The 15,266-nt window shown below is 40.5% G+C and overlaps 1 protein-coding gene and 1 non-coding gene across 4 annotated transcripts in view; one reads left to right on the forward strand and one right to left on the reverse strand.

Annotated features, from left to right (window-relative positions):
* Positions 1-986: 986 nt before the first annotated feature.
* Positions 987-15,266, forward strand: part of Atp11b (ATPase phospholipid transporting 11B (putative)) — a 113,317-nt gene continuing 99,037 nt past the window's right edge. The window contains exon 1 of one of the 3 annotated variants that reach the window (XM_042699620.1): positions 987-1,260. In XM_042699620.1, coding sequence (XP_042555554.1) covers positions 1,234-1,260 — 27 coding nt within the window. In that variant the 5' untranslated portion in view covers positions 987-1,233. The remainder of the gene's footprint in view (positions 1,261-15,266) is intronic. The other 2 variants (XM_042699619.1, XM_042699618.1) reach the window with 2 other exon arrangements.
* Positions 6,067-6,169, reverse strand: LOC122125097. The gene has a single exon (XR_006150723.1). It is a non-coding gene; the product is annotated as a U6 spliceosomal RNA (small nuclear RNA).

Consider the following 15,266-nt stretch of genomic DNA (forward strand, 5'->3'; position numbering starts at 1 on the left):
GCCAGCGGGCTACCACTTGAGCCACAGCGCCACTTCCGGTTTTCTGGTGGGTTTACTGGAGATGAGTCCTTCTGGAGCTGGCTTTGAACCACGATCCTCAGATCTCAGCCTGTGGAGTAGCTAGGATTACAGGAAGAAGCCACGGACGCCCGGCTGCCTCTGACAATTTAACAGAAGCAAAACAGAGTAACGGTGACTAACCCTCAGTCACACGACCCTACCTGCGACTGCGTGGGAATGCTGGGGGGAAGGGGGCAGAGAAGCAACGCTCGGACCAGCGCAGAGCAGAAGCCCTCCGGCAACAAGTGGTGCAAAGTCCTCCCAGACGGTCGACTCCAGCCCTGACGTCACGTGATAGCTCCCCCCCCACCCCCCGCTGTGGGAGGGCGCCGTGGGACGTCCCGCCCTGCCTTTCCGTTCCACCCCTCACGGGCCGCCGGGCCCTCGCGAGCGGCCCTACGCGTTCAATGCGAACCCCGAGGTTCGCCCCGCCCCCGAGGTTCGCCCCGCCCCCGAGGTTCGCCCCGCCCCCGAGGTTCGCCCCGCCCCCGAGGTTCGCCCCGCCCCCGAGGTTCGCCCCGCCCCCCGAGGTTCGCCCCGCCCCCGACCTTCCCACAGCCTCCGCCCCGCCCCCCTGCTCTCCATATGCATCCCCGCCTCCTCAGTCTTCTCAGGGGCTCTCAACCCCGCCCCTCGCCCCGCTCCGACCGCAGCCCTTCGCGCTCACCACGGCCTGTGCGGCTCGCCCCGCCCCCCGCGTGCCGCCCCGCCCCCCTTGGGCTTCTCAGGGGCCGTCAGGGGCCCTACTCCCGCTCCAGACCCCGGGGACGTGCGGCTGCGGGGCCTCCGGTCCCCCTTGGCCGGTCGGCGCACCTCTTTTCGTCACGTCCGGGGCTGCCCAGAGCGCAGGGGCGGGGCGAGGCAGGCTGGGCCCGGGAGGGGCGGGGCGGGGTGGGTGGCGGGGGTGCTTTCGGGTGACAACGGTCAGTAATGAAGGTGGCTGCGGCGGGGCCTCCGACTCAGCTCCTCCGGGCGGGGACGGCGCCCGGGCCGCGCCTGTAGGACTTCGGGGCGGGCGCGGCGCGATGTGGACCGGGTGCGGGGCGTGAGGTGGCGGTGGCGGAGAGCGGAACTTCTGCCCGAGGGGCTTGCCCGCTCCCCCTGCGGCTCGTCGACCTCTCCCCGCTGCAGCCCCTCGGTCCCCCGCGGGGCCGCCACGGCGACGGCGGGGGAATGTGGCGCTGGGTCCGGCAGCAGCTGGTAAGACTCCCCTCTCCCCCAGCCCTGCGACCCCCCGGTGGCGGGCCGCCGGGCTAGGCCGCGGCGGAGGCGAGCGCGGGGCCCTGAGCCCGGAGCCGCGGAAGCCCCGCGCAGCTCCGGAGCCGGGAGCCCAGGTCTCCCGCCAGCCCGGGCCTCTGAGGTGGGCGCCGCGCGGCCGCTTCCTGCAGGTGCTCGCCGGGCGCTTCCTCCTGAGCGGCCGCCGCCCGGGGAAGCAGCGTCCGGAGCGCGCCGTGGAGCTGCGCCCCCGCGGGTCCTGGGGAGCTGGGGACGGCTGGGGCTTCCTGCCTGGGGCAGTTTGGGACCCGGCGGGTGTGTTGGTCGAGGGCTGGTCTTCGGCCTTCTCTGGTCGCCGTCTCCGGCCAAGAGGGATGCAGCTTAGCATGGTGTGGGAGAACTGGGGTACCTCTTCCATTCACAGCCTTGGCGAAGGAGAGAACATTCCAGCTCCCAAGGCAGGGTTCGAGAGGACTGGGACAGGCACAGGTCAGGAAGGATTACACTTTTTTTCTTCCTGCTCGTCCTCACCACCCCTATCCCGAGAGCACTTGTGAATGAACTTGCACCACACTTTCTCCTCCCAGTTCGGAGGTTCAAACCAGAGAGTTTTGAAAGCCGTGGCTAACTTTTCTATATTACTAGGAAATCTGGACTGGGGCGGCGCGGGGTGGGGGGGGGGGGGGGAGGAGAGGGAACGGAGACAATCTTAGGAAAGGGTGATGTAAGGCGTATAAAAATCACCTTTTCCAGATTTAATTCAGAGAGAAAAATCTTGTCTGCCTCCTGGCAACTGCAAACCCAGAAAATGCAGCACCAAGGAAACGGTGACAATTAGGACAGAAATTACTTTTGGTTGAAGGATCTCTAAACCTTACATGTATGAGTTCTGTTACTGTTTGTTTCAAATCACATTAATTACATGCTTCTACTGTACTAGTTCTGAAGACAGTGGTAAATCTCGGTGAAGCAGAACCTAATTTCCAGGATTAAAACATTGATCTCTCCCCCTCCCTACCCCCAGTAGAACAGCATTTTCATGTCAAGGCTAAGAAATAAATCAGTTTGCCATGGGCATCATTCTAAAAAATGTCTTAGAACTAAAACTAGAGCTGCCTGCTACTCTCATAGACAAATGTTGACTATTTTTAGTAACCGTAAATTCAGGTAATATGCTTTTATTAGGAAACCAAGCTAATGATGTCATTATACCATACTGTAGTGCTTTGGCTTTGTTGCAGTGAGCTGTGGCAGTCATTTGACTCTGGAAGTTAATTATTACAGATCTGATCTGCTTTGATTATCAAGACTGCAATGTATATATAGGAGGCTTGATTTAATATTTACTTGATGGTGTTCTGTATGGCAGGAAGAACATTCTAAAGTGGTTCTTTTAAAGCTTTTCTTAGTAGATTGAGACACTATTATTTGGTGTTACTAATCTGGAAATGTTAGAGAAGGTGATTCCAGAAGAAATGAAGGACTGGAAGTTGTGTAGTTAATTTACAAAGCAGTCTTACTGGAATGGTTAAACTGAACAAGTTACTATGCATAAAATGTGCTATCTCTGACATTTGCTCACCTCACTGGTTTTACTTTTAAGTTATCAGATCTTCTAAGTATGTAATCAGACCTGTGCTAATGTAGGACTTTGTATCTCTACTTAAGTTTGTGTAGTCACTTAAATTATACATTAAGGACAGAGTAGTGAAAGTACATTTTACCATCCAGTCATAAATAGCTATGGTAGTGGCTATAACAGGAATTATTCATTTCAAAAGTTAGGGTATACTAACATTTACTCAGTTGGTTGAGTCACCATGTGTTTTAGCATTGGGCTTATTTTTATTTTCCTACCTTTTTATTAGTATTAGTCAATTGTATAAGGGGGTTTCATTTTGACATATCCCATAAGCATAAGTGTACCTTGATCTAACTCAGTCATTCCACCACTCTCTCATCCTCCTTCCCAAACCAGTCTCCACAAGTGTGGTTGTTCAGTTTTTACATACGTACATAAAGTATTTTACCATTTTACCCTTTTTCATCTTCCTTTATTCTCCTCCATTCCTCCTCCAGTGGTACCTCTCTACACACACACTTCTTTTCCATTCTTGTGTACGTGTGTGTGTGTGTGTGTGTGTGTGTGTGTGTGTGTGTGTGCATGCATGTGTGCCAAGACTTAAATTGGGGGCCTGGAACTTTTGATCAGCTTTCTTGTTTATGACTGGTGCTCTGCCACTTGAGCCATGCTTCTAGCCTAACATTTTTCTGGTTAATTGAAATGGAGTCTTATGAACTTTTCTATGAGATAACTCTGAACTAAGATTCTTCAAGTGTCATGCTTTCTGAGTAGCTAGAATTAGAAGTGTAAGCCCACCAAGCACTCAACTTTTTTTTTTTAAGTGTATGCTAATTGTTTAAGAGGAGGTTCACATACTAGTGGAATATACAATCTTTTAATCAGGTCAAATTAGGTTTATTTTAAAATCAGATAAATGAAACATTTGGAAAATTGCAAGAGTAAGTTGTTACAAGTACACTCTTCATTATTGAATCTTGGTTTCTAACTACTTATGTTTATACCATTAATAAAGTATCATTTTTTAAAAATTTATTTTATTGTAGAGGTGATATACAGAGGGATTACAGTTGCATAAGTAAGGTACTGAGTACATTTATTTTCTAACAGTGTTACCCCCTCCATTTTCTCCATCATTTTATTATAGAAACAATTATGCTCTAGTTAGTTCTAACTTCAAAAGTATTTGATTCCTTACATATACCAAGTATTTGACCTGTCTAAGAAAAGTAAAAAGTTGACAAAAGTAATTGATGTTTTTTCCTTAGGAAAGTAAAGTGAAAAACTGAACTATCCTTCTTTCCCTTCTGTTCTCTTTTTGGCTCAGAATGTACATGTTATTTTACACTGAAAACTAGAGTATCTTTCTAACAGTTTTTATTCCCAGGGTACTCACTTTCAGCAACATATTATACTAGCTTATTAACAGCACCTTGATTTTAATAGTGGCAGTGCCATTAGCTACCTGTTGTATTCTGATATTTAGACCTATATGGTACTTGTTTACCATATGTGGCCATTAAAATAAAAATTTCCTTCATGTACCTCTTGACTACTATATAGTTCAGAATATTTTCAGTATGACAAACTTTTGGACAGCACTGATTTATTCAGACTTAAGTGAAGGTCTTTGTCAACATATATTTTAGATGACATGTATTATTTCTTTACAGGACAGTGTAATATTGTGTTTTCCTAGCACTGTGTGTAGGTGGAATAAAATGTTGAATACTGAGGATACACATGGGAGTCAGTGAGGACCTTATGCATCTCTGTTTTCAGTACCATATATTTTCAGAGTAGGCACTGAGTATGTTTATTGAATAAATGATGACTAGGTGAGAAAACAAACATTGAATCCATAGTAATATTTTTATGTGTAGAGATACAGTGACATAATTCAAGACTGACTAGTCCAGAAGAAAACCAGAAAAATGAGTAGTTATACATGTGCACAACCTAACAAATAACTATTACTTTACTTGGGTATCCGTCATTCTTGTAATCTTAGCAGTTAGGTGTGTATGTGTGTGTGTGACTAAAATTGTTCACAAATATAATCCCTTTATGTTTGTATTGATGATTGGAAACAGGTTGATAAGATTATTTTCTGATTCAGAGAGAAATGGGAAACTTCTGATTATTCTTCCTCCACTCTGTTCATGAGTGTCTCTCATGCTTAGTGTAGTTGCTTTTCTCTGTACCTAATTATTTTGTTCCATCTACCAGTCCCAAAACAAAATTCAATCCTCTTTTCCAAGCCAATCATTTAGCTGTGCTATTATTATTATTATTAAATTTACTACTTTTGTCAGTACTGGTGCTGGGCCTGGGCACTTTCCTTTAGCGTATTTGGTCAAGGCTCATGGTGTACCATTTAAGCCACAGCTCTACTTTCATCTTTTTTTTTTTTTTTTTACTTCCATCTTTTTGCTGGTTAATTGGAGATGTCTTTTTTTTTTTTTTTCTTTTCCTTTTTTCTTTTCTTTTATGTATTTATTTTTTTATCGGTCATGGGGCCTGAACTCTGGGCCTGGGCACTGTCCCTTAGCTCTTCAGCTCAAGGCTAGCACTCTACCACTTGAGCCACAGCACCACTTCCGGCTTTTTTTTTTTCTGCTTATGTGGTGCTGAGGAATGGAACCCAGGTCCTCATGCATGCAAGCACTCTACCACTGAGCCACCTTCCTTTTTAAAATTTTATTGTCAAGGTGATGTACAGAGGAGTTACAGTTACATATGGAAAATAGTGAGTACATTCTTGTTGAATTTGTTACCCCCCTCTCATTTTTCTCCCACTTCCCCCCCCATCCCTTCCCCAAGTTATACAGTATCGTTGTTACATTGGTTCGCCCTTTGTCTTTTGTCTCACCATTTTGTTGTTCTCTTTCCCTTCCCTAATTCAGATAAATGTAGATACAATTCACAGGGTACCAAAATCAAATACAGTGGCAACAGGGGATAGATCATAGGGGAAAAAGAAAACATAAAAGGAAAAAAAAAGAAATCACGTAGTACATTGAAAACAACAACAATAAAGAAGAATCTCTTGTTTCCATGTTATGAGTTCATTTAGCTTATTAACATCATCTTATATGGTCATATGTACATAGCTGTTGAAGCTATTCTGCTCATCTGCTAGGACTATTGTAGACATATACTAATTATTACAAATGAGGGAAACCATGGAGTCTATGTTTCTTTGGGTTAAAAATATGGAATACTTCATGAATTTGCATGTCATCCTTGCACAGGGGCCATGCTAATCTTCTCTCTATCCTTCCAGTTTTAGTATATGTGCTGCTGAAGCAAGCATGGAGATAAGTCTTTAGGACTTCTCTGTCTGGAAGTTCTTGTAACAGAGATCCTCAGATTTCAGCCTCCTAAGTAGCTAGGATTATATGGATGAACCACCGCCTCCCAGCAGCAGTTCCTTTATTCTTTCTCTACACTTTCCATCTATTAGCATTAAAATATTTGCCCTTTCTCTTTTCCTTTAGCCTAGAACATGTTCAAGCATCCTTCTGCTCTCTTGCTTTTTCCTGTACCTGTAATTGCTAAATTCTTTCCAATAAATAACATCAATTTTTCATTTGATTAAATAGTAGACTAAAAAAATAGTTTTATCTTGCATAACAGTGCCTTCCAATACACTTGAAATGTGGCTAGTTCATGTTGAGATAGTCTTAAATGTAAAAAAACAGTTTTAAAAAAACATGAAAAATATCTCAATTTTCAGTTTCTTTTTTTAAAATATAATCTTATTGTTATTATTAGTGTGTTGTGCTGAGGGGTTATTGTTTCATAAGTCAGGTAATGTAACTGTGTTTCTTTTAATTAAAAATGCAGTTACTCCCCTGTTTTCACTGTCGTTGATGTAGGTATAATTTATGGAGGGGAAGGTGGACCCAGTGCAACAATGAGATGTACAAGACGTTATGTCAAAAAACGAACTTTACAACTTTGGTGTGGGGGCGGGGGGAGGGGGGGAGATGATGGGAAGGGATGGGAAGGGAAACAAAGGAGGAGGCAACAATGCTTGATAAGAAATGTACTCATTACCTTGCCCATGTAATTGTAACCCCTCTGTATGGTATTTTCACAATTAAAAAAAATACAGTTACTAGAAAATTTTAAATTATATGTATGACTTACATCTGTAGTACCTGCTATGCTCTTATTGGTGCTACTGTATGATGTTAAAAGTGAAATTGTGTTTTTTATACAGTATACTACATTATCTAAGTCTAGATATCATACTTGATAGACTGTAAATATCTTAGGATAAGGACCATATCTTACTTGTCTCTGATTCCTTTGCATTCAGGACACTGCTGGCCTGTTGTAGATACCCACCAAATGTTGGTTGAATTAGAGAATTAGATTTAATTCAGCATTAGTTTGGAATTACTTATTCCTTTGTCTCTCTGGTGAAGGAACAGGAAAGGAAGCACTGACCTTTACTGATACTTTCTCTGTGTGTTAGTAACGTATCTTTGAACGTGCAATTTTTTATTTCTGTATGAAGGCTTGTAGTATTTGTTTTGTTTTTGACTCAGGGTCTTAACTGTGTAGCTTCTCTCCTGAGTGCTAGGATTCCTGGCATGAATCATGTCTGGTTCAGATATATATTATTAAATATTTCATTAAAAAATTGATTAGAGAGTAAAGCATTAGAGAAATCGCAGGTATTCCAAACAGCACTAAAGTAGTGACTAGATCCTACAGAGCCTTGTGGTTGCCTTTATTGTCATTAAATATTTTCTAAACTATACTGTGCAAGATGGTATCTTCAGATGACTACTGAAGACTTGAAATGTGCCTACTCTGAGTTGCAATCTATCAGAAGTGTTAAGTATACAAAAGATTTTGAAATTATGAGTTATATAAATAAGCAAATATGTTGGGTTAAATAAAGTATTATTGAATTAATATTTGTTAACTTTTTCTTTAATCTCTTTCTCTCTTTTTTTTTTTTTGGCAGTGCTAATATTGAAACTTAGGGTCGTGTACTTGTTAGGAAGGCACTCTACCACTGAGTTGTGCCTCCAGCTCTTTTTTGTGTGGGTGTGCCAGTCCTGGGGTTTAGTCTCAAGGCCTAGGTGCTATCCCTGAGCACCTGGCTTTTTGGGTGCTTAATTAGAGATAAGAGTCTCATAGACTATCTTGCCTTGGTTGGTTTTGAACCTTGGTTCTTCGATCTCATCCTCCTGAGTAGCTAAGATTAAAAGCATGAGTCACTGGCATCAGCTATCCAGCTCATTTTCTACACTGGTTTTATTTATTTATTTTGGTAGGAGCAAGGCTTGAACTTAGGGGTGGCTTGTGCGTCATTACTAAAGCCATACCTCCAGCCCAGTTTTTTGCAGGTTATTTTGGGGGTAAACTTTTTCTGCCCAGTCTGGTTCCAAACTTTGAATTGTCATGAGCCCCTGGCACCTGGTTTCACTGGTTAATTTTGAGATAGGCTCTTGCTAGGAAGCCTGGGCATGTGCCTGGACTGCCATCTGCCTATTTTAAGCTTCCTCAAATAGTTAGGATGACAGCCATGCATACTACACAAGGTATTGATTGGTTGAGAAAGGATCTCTCTTAGACTTTTTTGCCTGACATAGCCAAACCATGAATTTGCCTATTCCAGAGGTTAAATATAATTACCATAGTCTAAATTAATACTGCCAAAATGACCAAAGTTGTCTGGTCATTGCAAATAATGTAATAATTATTAACTTAATTTTTAAAAGCCAGAAATGTATTTTTCTTCAAAATAGTAAAAATAAGCTATGTAATATTTCAATTTATATATATACTATATTGTATTTGCAAATATTCTTTATTTTGATTATTTACCTCAAATTTTCCTTATTATAAATTGTAGTATAATAAATGGATAATATTGTCAGGCTCCCATGGCTTGTGCCTGTAATCCTAGCTACTCAGGAGGCTGAGATCTGAGGACAGCAGTTCAAAACCAGCTCAGGTTGGAAAGCTCATGAGACTCTTATCTCCAATTAGCTGCCAAAAAGCCAGAAATGGAGTGGTGGCTGTAGTGGTAGAATGTTAGCCTTGAGTAAAACAGCTCAGGGACAGTGCCTAGGCCCTGAGTTCAAGACTCTAGGACTGACACACATATACACACAGAAGTTACAAATACATATTTGCATTCAGTTCTTCTGTATAGATAGGTACCATAGACTCAGGGAGCTTTTTCCAGTATTGTGAATGTGGTAGACATTGAATTTCTGTTACTCTTACCACCTGGAAATGACTGTGAGGAAACTGAGTATTAGAAGGCAGCTTGAAGGAATTTTGATGTTGACTGGCTTGCTTAAAATGTGTATAGTCCAAGTTTTAAATTTTCTTTCTTTATCTTGTACGTGGTACAGTTATTTCTTGATAGCGATGGGCACTTCATTTCTAGACACTGCCCTTCCCTCAACCCCAGAACAAAATATGCAGATGCTCAAGTCATTTGTATAAAATAGGTGGTATTTGCATCTCATAAATGTACCTCTAGATTATTTAAAATATGTAATTATAAACACTGTGTGAATAGTTGTCATGCTGTACTGGTTATGAAATAAAGCCAAGAAAAAAATTCTGAGCAGTCAGGAGGCTGAGGCAGAAGAATTTCAAGTTCCAGGCCAGCCTAAGCAACATAGCAAGATCCTATCTCAAACAAAAAAAATAGTAAAAAAAAAAAAAAAATAGACTTTACATGTTCAGTACAGCTTTTTTTTCCCCAAGTATTTGCAATTGACTATACCATAGATAGGCTAAACTATACAGCCAAATTATTTCCAAATTTGTAATATATAGTCTAGTTTACTCAGTGTTAGCTTATGCAGAAAATTGTAATCTAAAAAAATCTCTAAAACTTTTTGAAATCTCTTTAAGATTACTAGATTATCCATATTTTAGATTAAATGTCAATTAAGAATAGTAATTAAGTCCACATTTCATCTGTAAGTGAAGCACCCTCAGAAAATTAGGAAAAGTGGGATAGTATGCATAGCAGCTTTCATTTAGCTGTTTCCTTATATTTGCAAAAGTTAGGAACAAAACCAGGTGTGTACAGTTAATTCTTCTTTCTTCCCTTTTTCTTTCCCTCCCTTCTTCTTTTCCTACCCTTCTTCCCTCCCTCCCTTTCTCCCCTCTCCTCTTACTGTATTCCCTTTCTCCCCTCCCCCTTACCGCCCCTTTTGAATGCAGGATCTGTTTCTCTCATTCAGCTTTCTTCTTTCTTCACAACTAGTGCTCTACTACTTCTGCTGGTTATTTGGAGATGGAGTCTTACAGACTTCTCTATCCAAACTGGCTTAAATCATAATCCTCCAGTAGCTAAGTTTACAGATCTGAGCCACTGGCACCTGGATAAACAATTAATTCTCATAGAAAGGCACTGTATTTGGTACAAATTGCATTTCTTTCCCTAAACCTTGTGTTCTAGAAAACTTCAAGCACATGCAAAAGTACAGAAAAGAGTATAATGAACCTCCATTTATCCTTACCCAGCTTCCATAATTATCATCACATGACTAATTTTGATTTATTCCACTATCTTTACTCTCTGAATGACTTTAAAGCAAATCCAGACATTATATAATTTTATCCATAAGTGTTCCTCTGACTCCAAAAGGTAAATTCTTTTAAATATATAACTAATTTTTGGTATGGCTCATGCATTCTGTTTGTCCTTTTTGTCTTTCCAATCTCAAGTTGTAAACACCAGGGCTCTTTGAAAGTCTGTTGTACTCCTTTCTGGTGGTTATATATGTGAGGAGAAGAAATAAGTTCTATGAATCCCCAAAATACTTTAGAAAATATCATGTTATACATAATAAATGTCAATTTAAAATATGTTATAAATAATATGTCAGTTTAAAAATGAAAATGCATTTTAAAAATGAAAGAATGAATGCAGTTTTGTTTGGGGGAAATAAATGATGACTCCTTTTCTTTCTCGTTCCTCTGTTGCTACCCTAGACTAAACCACTCATCTCTTACCTGCACCACTGAAGTGTTCCTCTGTGTGTCTCCCCTTCTATCATTTAGCAGCCGAAGGATTTTGTAAAACATGTTAGGGTCATGTAAATCCTCTGTTTAAAACCTCCCAAAGGCTTGCCTTCTTTGTGTAGAAAAAGCCAAAGTCTTTGCTTGGTCTGTATTAACTTTCCATCCCACTCTACCTTTCATTCTGTTTTATTCACACTGGACTCCTTGCAATTCAGCTGTCCCAGGCATATCAATGTCATTTTCCTCAGTGTTACCTTTAACTGGAATGTTCTCCCAGATGATCACTGGCTCCTTCACTCCCTTCAGTTCTCAGATTAGTCAGTGTGACTCTATTAGTCAGTGTGACCCTTTATGGCCATTCATGATCAAATTATACTCCCTTTTCCCCCAAAGTATCTTCCAGTTCTCCTTTCCTTGTTTCCTTGAGCACATACTACTAGTTAACATACTCTGTCATTATTTGTCTCTTCTATATCCCCTTCTAGGTAACATCATTTTTCTCATTTGTTTATTAATCCACTCAAACATTTTCTGAATATCTAACTGATAATAAGTTGCTAGGATTTGGAACTACCAAAATGAAGCTATCCCTTCCACATCAGCAAATTTTCTAGAAGTCTTTTTTCCTAATGAATACTTGAATTGTTGCTAGTTTTCCCCCCCTGTATTACAAAGAAACTGTTGTAGTGACCATTCTTTTTTTTGTTTTTTATTTTTTTGGTCCGTTGTGGGGCTTGAACTTTGGGCCTGGGCTGTGTCCCTCAGCTCTTCAGCTCAAGGTGAGCACCCTGCCACTTGAGCCATAGAGCCACTTCCGGTCTTCTGGTGGTTTATTGGAGATAAGAGTCTCTTGGACTTTCCTGCCCAGGCTGGCTTTGAACTGTGATCCTCAGATCTCAGCCTTCTGAGTAGCTAGGATTACAGGTGTGAGCCCCTGGCACCTGGCTTCTGGTGTTTTGTTTTAAAATTCATTTTCAACATATAAGTCTTTATATATCTGGAATTGATTTTTGTACATAAAATAAGGGAGTTTGTTTTCTCCCTATGGAATGTTATTTTGCCTCATTGTTGTTCATCGTGTTATAATAAGTCTTGGTATCTGGCAGGGCACAACTTCCAGAAACTCATTGGACCTATACTCTTACATATAGGACATATTATCAGTTTATGTAATTCTTACGGAAGATTTTAAAAGGCTTTGAGTTGAAGTTAAGTTTCATGTATTTATTATTTTTCCTTTAAAGATGAAAAGTTATGGGTTGTATTTTTCTTTTTACTTATTTTTTTAGCTAAGCTTCATTATTAAGGATCTTTAAAAGCCGGGCACTAGTGGCTCACGCCTTTTATCCTAGCTACTCAAGAGGCTGAGATTTGAGGACTGCGGTTCAAAGCCAGCCTGGGCAGGAAAGTCTGTGAGATTCTTATCTCCAATAATCCACTCAGAAAACCAGAAGAGGCAGTGTGGCTTAATTGGTATAGCGCTAGCTTTGAGCTGAAGAGCTGAGGGACAGAGTGTACAGGCCCAGAGTTCATGCCCCACAAATGACAAAAATAAATAAGTATCTTTATATACTGATATAGGACTATATGTATGGATGCTATTTTCACTTAGGTATAAGGCTAACATGTACGATTACTAGATCATGATCATTATATTTATATTTGTAAGACATTGTTGGCCTATTTGCCCATTTTTCCAAACTGCCTGTGCCATTTTACATTCTCACCAACAAAATATGAGGGGACTAATGTCTTAGTATCTTAGTCAGTATTTTTTATTTTGATTATAGTTAGTTACCTAATGGGTAGGAATGCTATCTTTATATCATTTCAATTTACATTCTCCTAATGACTAATAATGTTTATATTCTAATTGCCCATGTTTATGCCTTTTTTTTTTGAGTAATGCCTATTCAGAAATATTTACACATTTTAGTGGCTTTGTGGCTCAAGAGGTAGGGCACTAGCTGAGGGACAGCACCCAGGCCCAGAGTTCAAGCCCCACAAAAGAAAGAAAGAAATATTTACACATTTTATTTGGTTTAGTTGTTTTACTACTGAGTCTAAAGAATTCTTTATACATTTTGGATATAAGACTCTTATCAGAAATGCAACTTGTAATACTTTCTCCCATAATAAAGGTTGTAATTCTACCTTTTAAACCTTTGGTGAGTTATTTCCTTTTGTTTTTCTTTTCTTTCATTTTTTTACTTACTTATTTTACTTTATCCACACAATTTACTGATTTGGCAAAGGGAATGCTAGGCCCTGAACCCACCGTCTTATTGACAGGTGTGGCTCAGTAGTACATATTCTACCATTAAGCTACACCCCTAACCCTGATGATTCTTTATTACACTCAACTGTTTCTCACAAAGCAGTTCTGCCCTCTGGATTCACTTTTATTCTTGGTGAAATATATCCTTTGTGGTTTTTGTTTTTGTTTTTTTGTCGGTTGTGGGGCCTGAATTCTGGGCTTAGGCTTTGTCCCTCAGCTCTTCAGCTTAAGGCTAGCACTCTACCACTTGAACCACAGCACCACTTCCAGCTTTTTCAATGTTTATGTGGTGCTAAGGAATTGAACCCAGGCCTCATGCATGCAAGGCAAGCACTCCTTCCTGAGCTACCTTCATGACCTTACTTTGGTTATTTTTAAGTAAGCATTCATGAGTGACAAACTTGTAGTTTTTAATGCCTAAAAATTATTTCATAATTAACTCCATGCTAATCCAGTTACATACAAAATTCTAGATTAACAGTTACTTTAGCTCAGTATTGCAATTTGTTCCATTGCTTTCTTGTATTATTAATATTTAATCTAGTTGCATTATTTTGTTGATATTCTATTCTACATTATCATTATCATTATTATTATCATTACTATTGGTCTGTCGTGGGGCTTGAACTCAGGACCGCGTGCTATGAGCTTTTTTGCTCAAGGCTAGCGCTGTGCCAATTTGAGCCACAGCACCATTTGTAGGTTTGTATTGGTTAGTTGGAGATAAGAATTTCACAAACTTTCCTGCCTAGGGTTGGTTTTGAGCCATGATCCTCAGCTCTCAGCCTGAGTAGCTAGGGTTATAGGCATGAGCCACTGGCATCCAGTTTCCACATTATTTTTTAATATTATTTTTCTCCTTGACAGTTTGCATCTTTACTATGTCTATCATATTTTTTCATTCTGATTTTCTTGTTTTGCATTTGAGTATTTTCAGTCTGAAGGCTCTTTTACTTCTATAGAAAAAAAAAATGAGCCATTTTTGCTTTTGTAAGAAATGACTGCTTCCCAGCCTTTAATTTTCTCATTCTAGACCTCATGGCTTAATATATGTTGAAGCCTCTTAATCTGTTCTCCATGGCTTTTAGCATCTTTTATACATTTTCATATTTTTCTCGCTGTTACTTTCAGTGGAAACTCCTTAATTATGGCTCCCTCAATAATTACCTCACTAAAATTACAATTTAGATAACTATTTCTCATTCCCAGGATTTACTATTGGATTTTTTTTCATTACTGTTCTTTATGTGTATATGTTTGATTTGTTATATATAGATGAACATTTTTTTTGCTCATCCTAGAGCTTGAACTCAGCCTAGGCGCTGCTCTTGAACTTTTTAGTGCTCAAGGCTAGTACTCTACCACTTGAGCCACAGCTCCATTTCTGGCTTTTTGTTGTTAATCAGATATGAGAGTTTCACAGACACTTTGCCTGGGCTGGCTTAGTCCTGTGATCCTTAGATCTCAGCTTTCTGATTAGCTAGGATTACAGTATGTGCCACGGGTGTGCTCTACTCTTTAATAATAAGGTACTCAGCATTTCCCAGCTTCCTTTGAAAGGTCCAAATCTTGGATCCACATTACTGCTCATTGACGCTCACCTAGGACCCTTACAGAGAGAATGCTATGAATCTTAAGTATGGCATTGGAGTTCACCCTGCCTATTTTCAGTCCCAGAGTTCCAAAGGCTCAGCCCTTGATTATAGAAATGAGTTTTTTTCCTTTAATCCTGTATAAATAATCTTAATAAGAAGAGAGAGTTTATCAACAGCTAGTGTCAGGATTCAAACCCATATAGAGAGGGATTACAATTCCATGAGTCTCAGGTAATGAGTACATTTCCTTTCATCCACCACGAGTTGTATAGTTCACTTTGGTCAGTGTCCAGTGAGCTTCACTGCTGCACCTTTTCATCCTTTTTCCCTTGAGTTCTGTACCCTTCCTCCACCCTCCCGATTATATGTTCGTGAATATACCATACAGAAAGTAAAGAAGACAGATTTTTCTAAGAAGTTATCAATGGGACAGCATTTGTGGTAGGATAAAGGAAATCATAGTTCCCGTCCCTGTTACCTTCTCTTTTTCTATCCTGCCATGTTGAACCTGCCCAAGAGT

Source organism: Dipodomys spectabilis, unplaced genomic scaffold, assembly GCF_019054845.1.
Source record: "Dipodomys spectabilis isolate Male_0828 unplaced genomic scaffold, ASM1905484v1 ptg000260l, whole genome shotgun sequence".
NCBI classification, from domain to species: Eukaryota; Metazoa; Chordata; class Mammalia; order Rodentia; family Heteromyidae; genus Dipodomys; species Dipodomys spectabilis.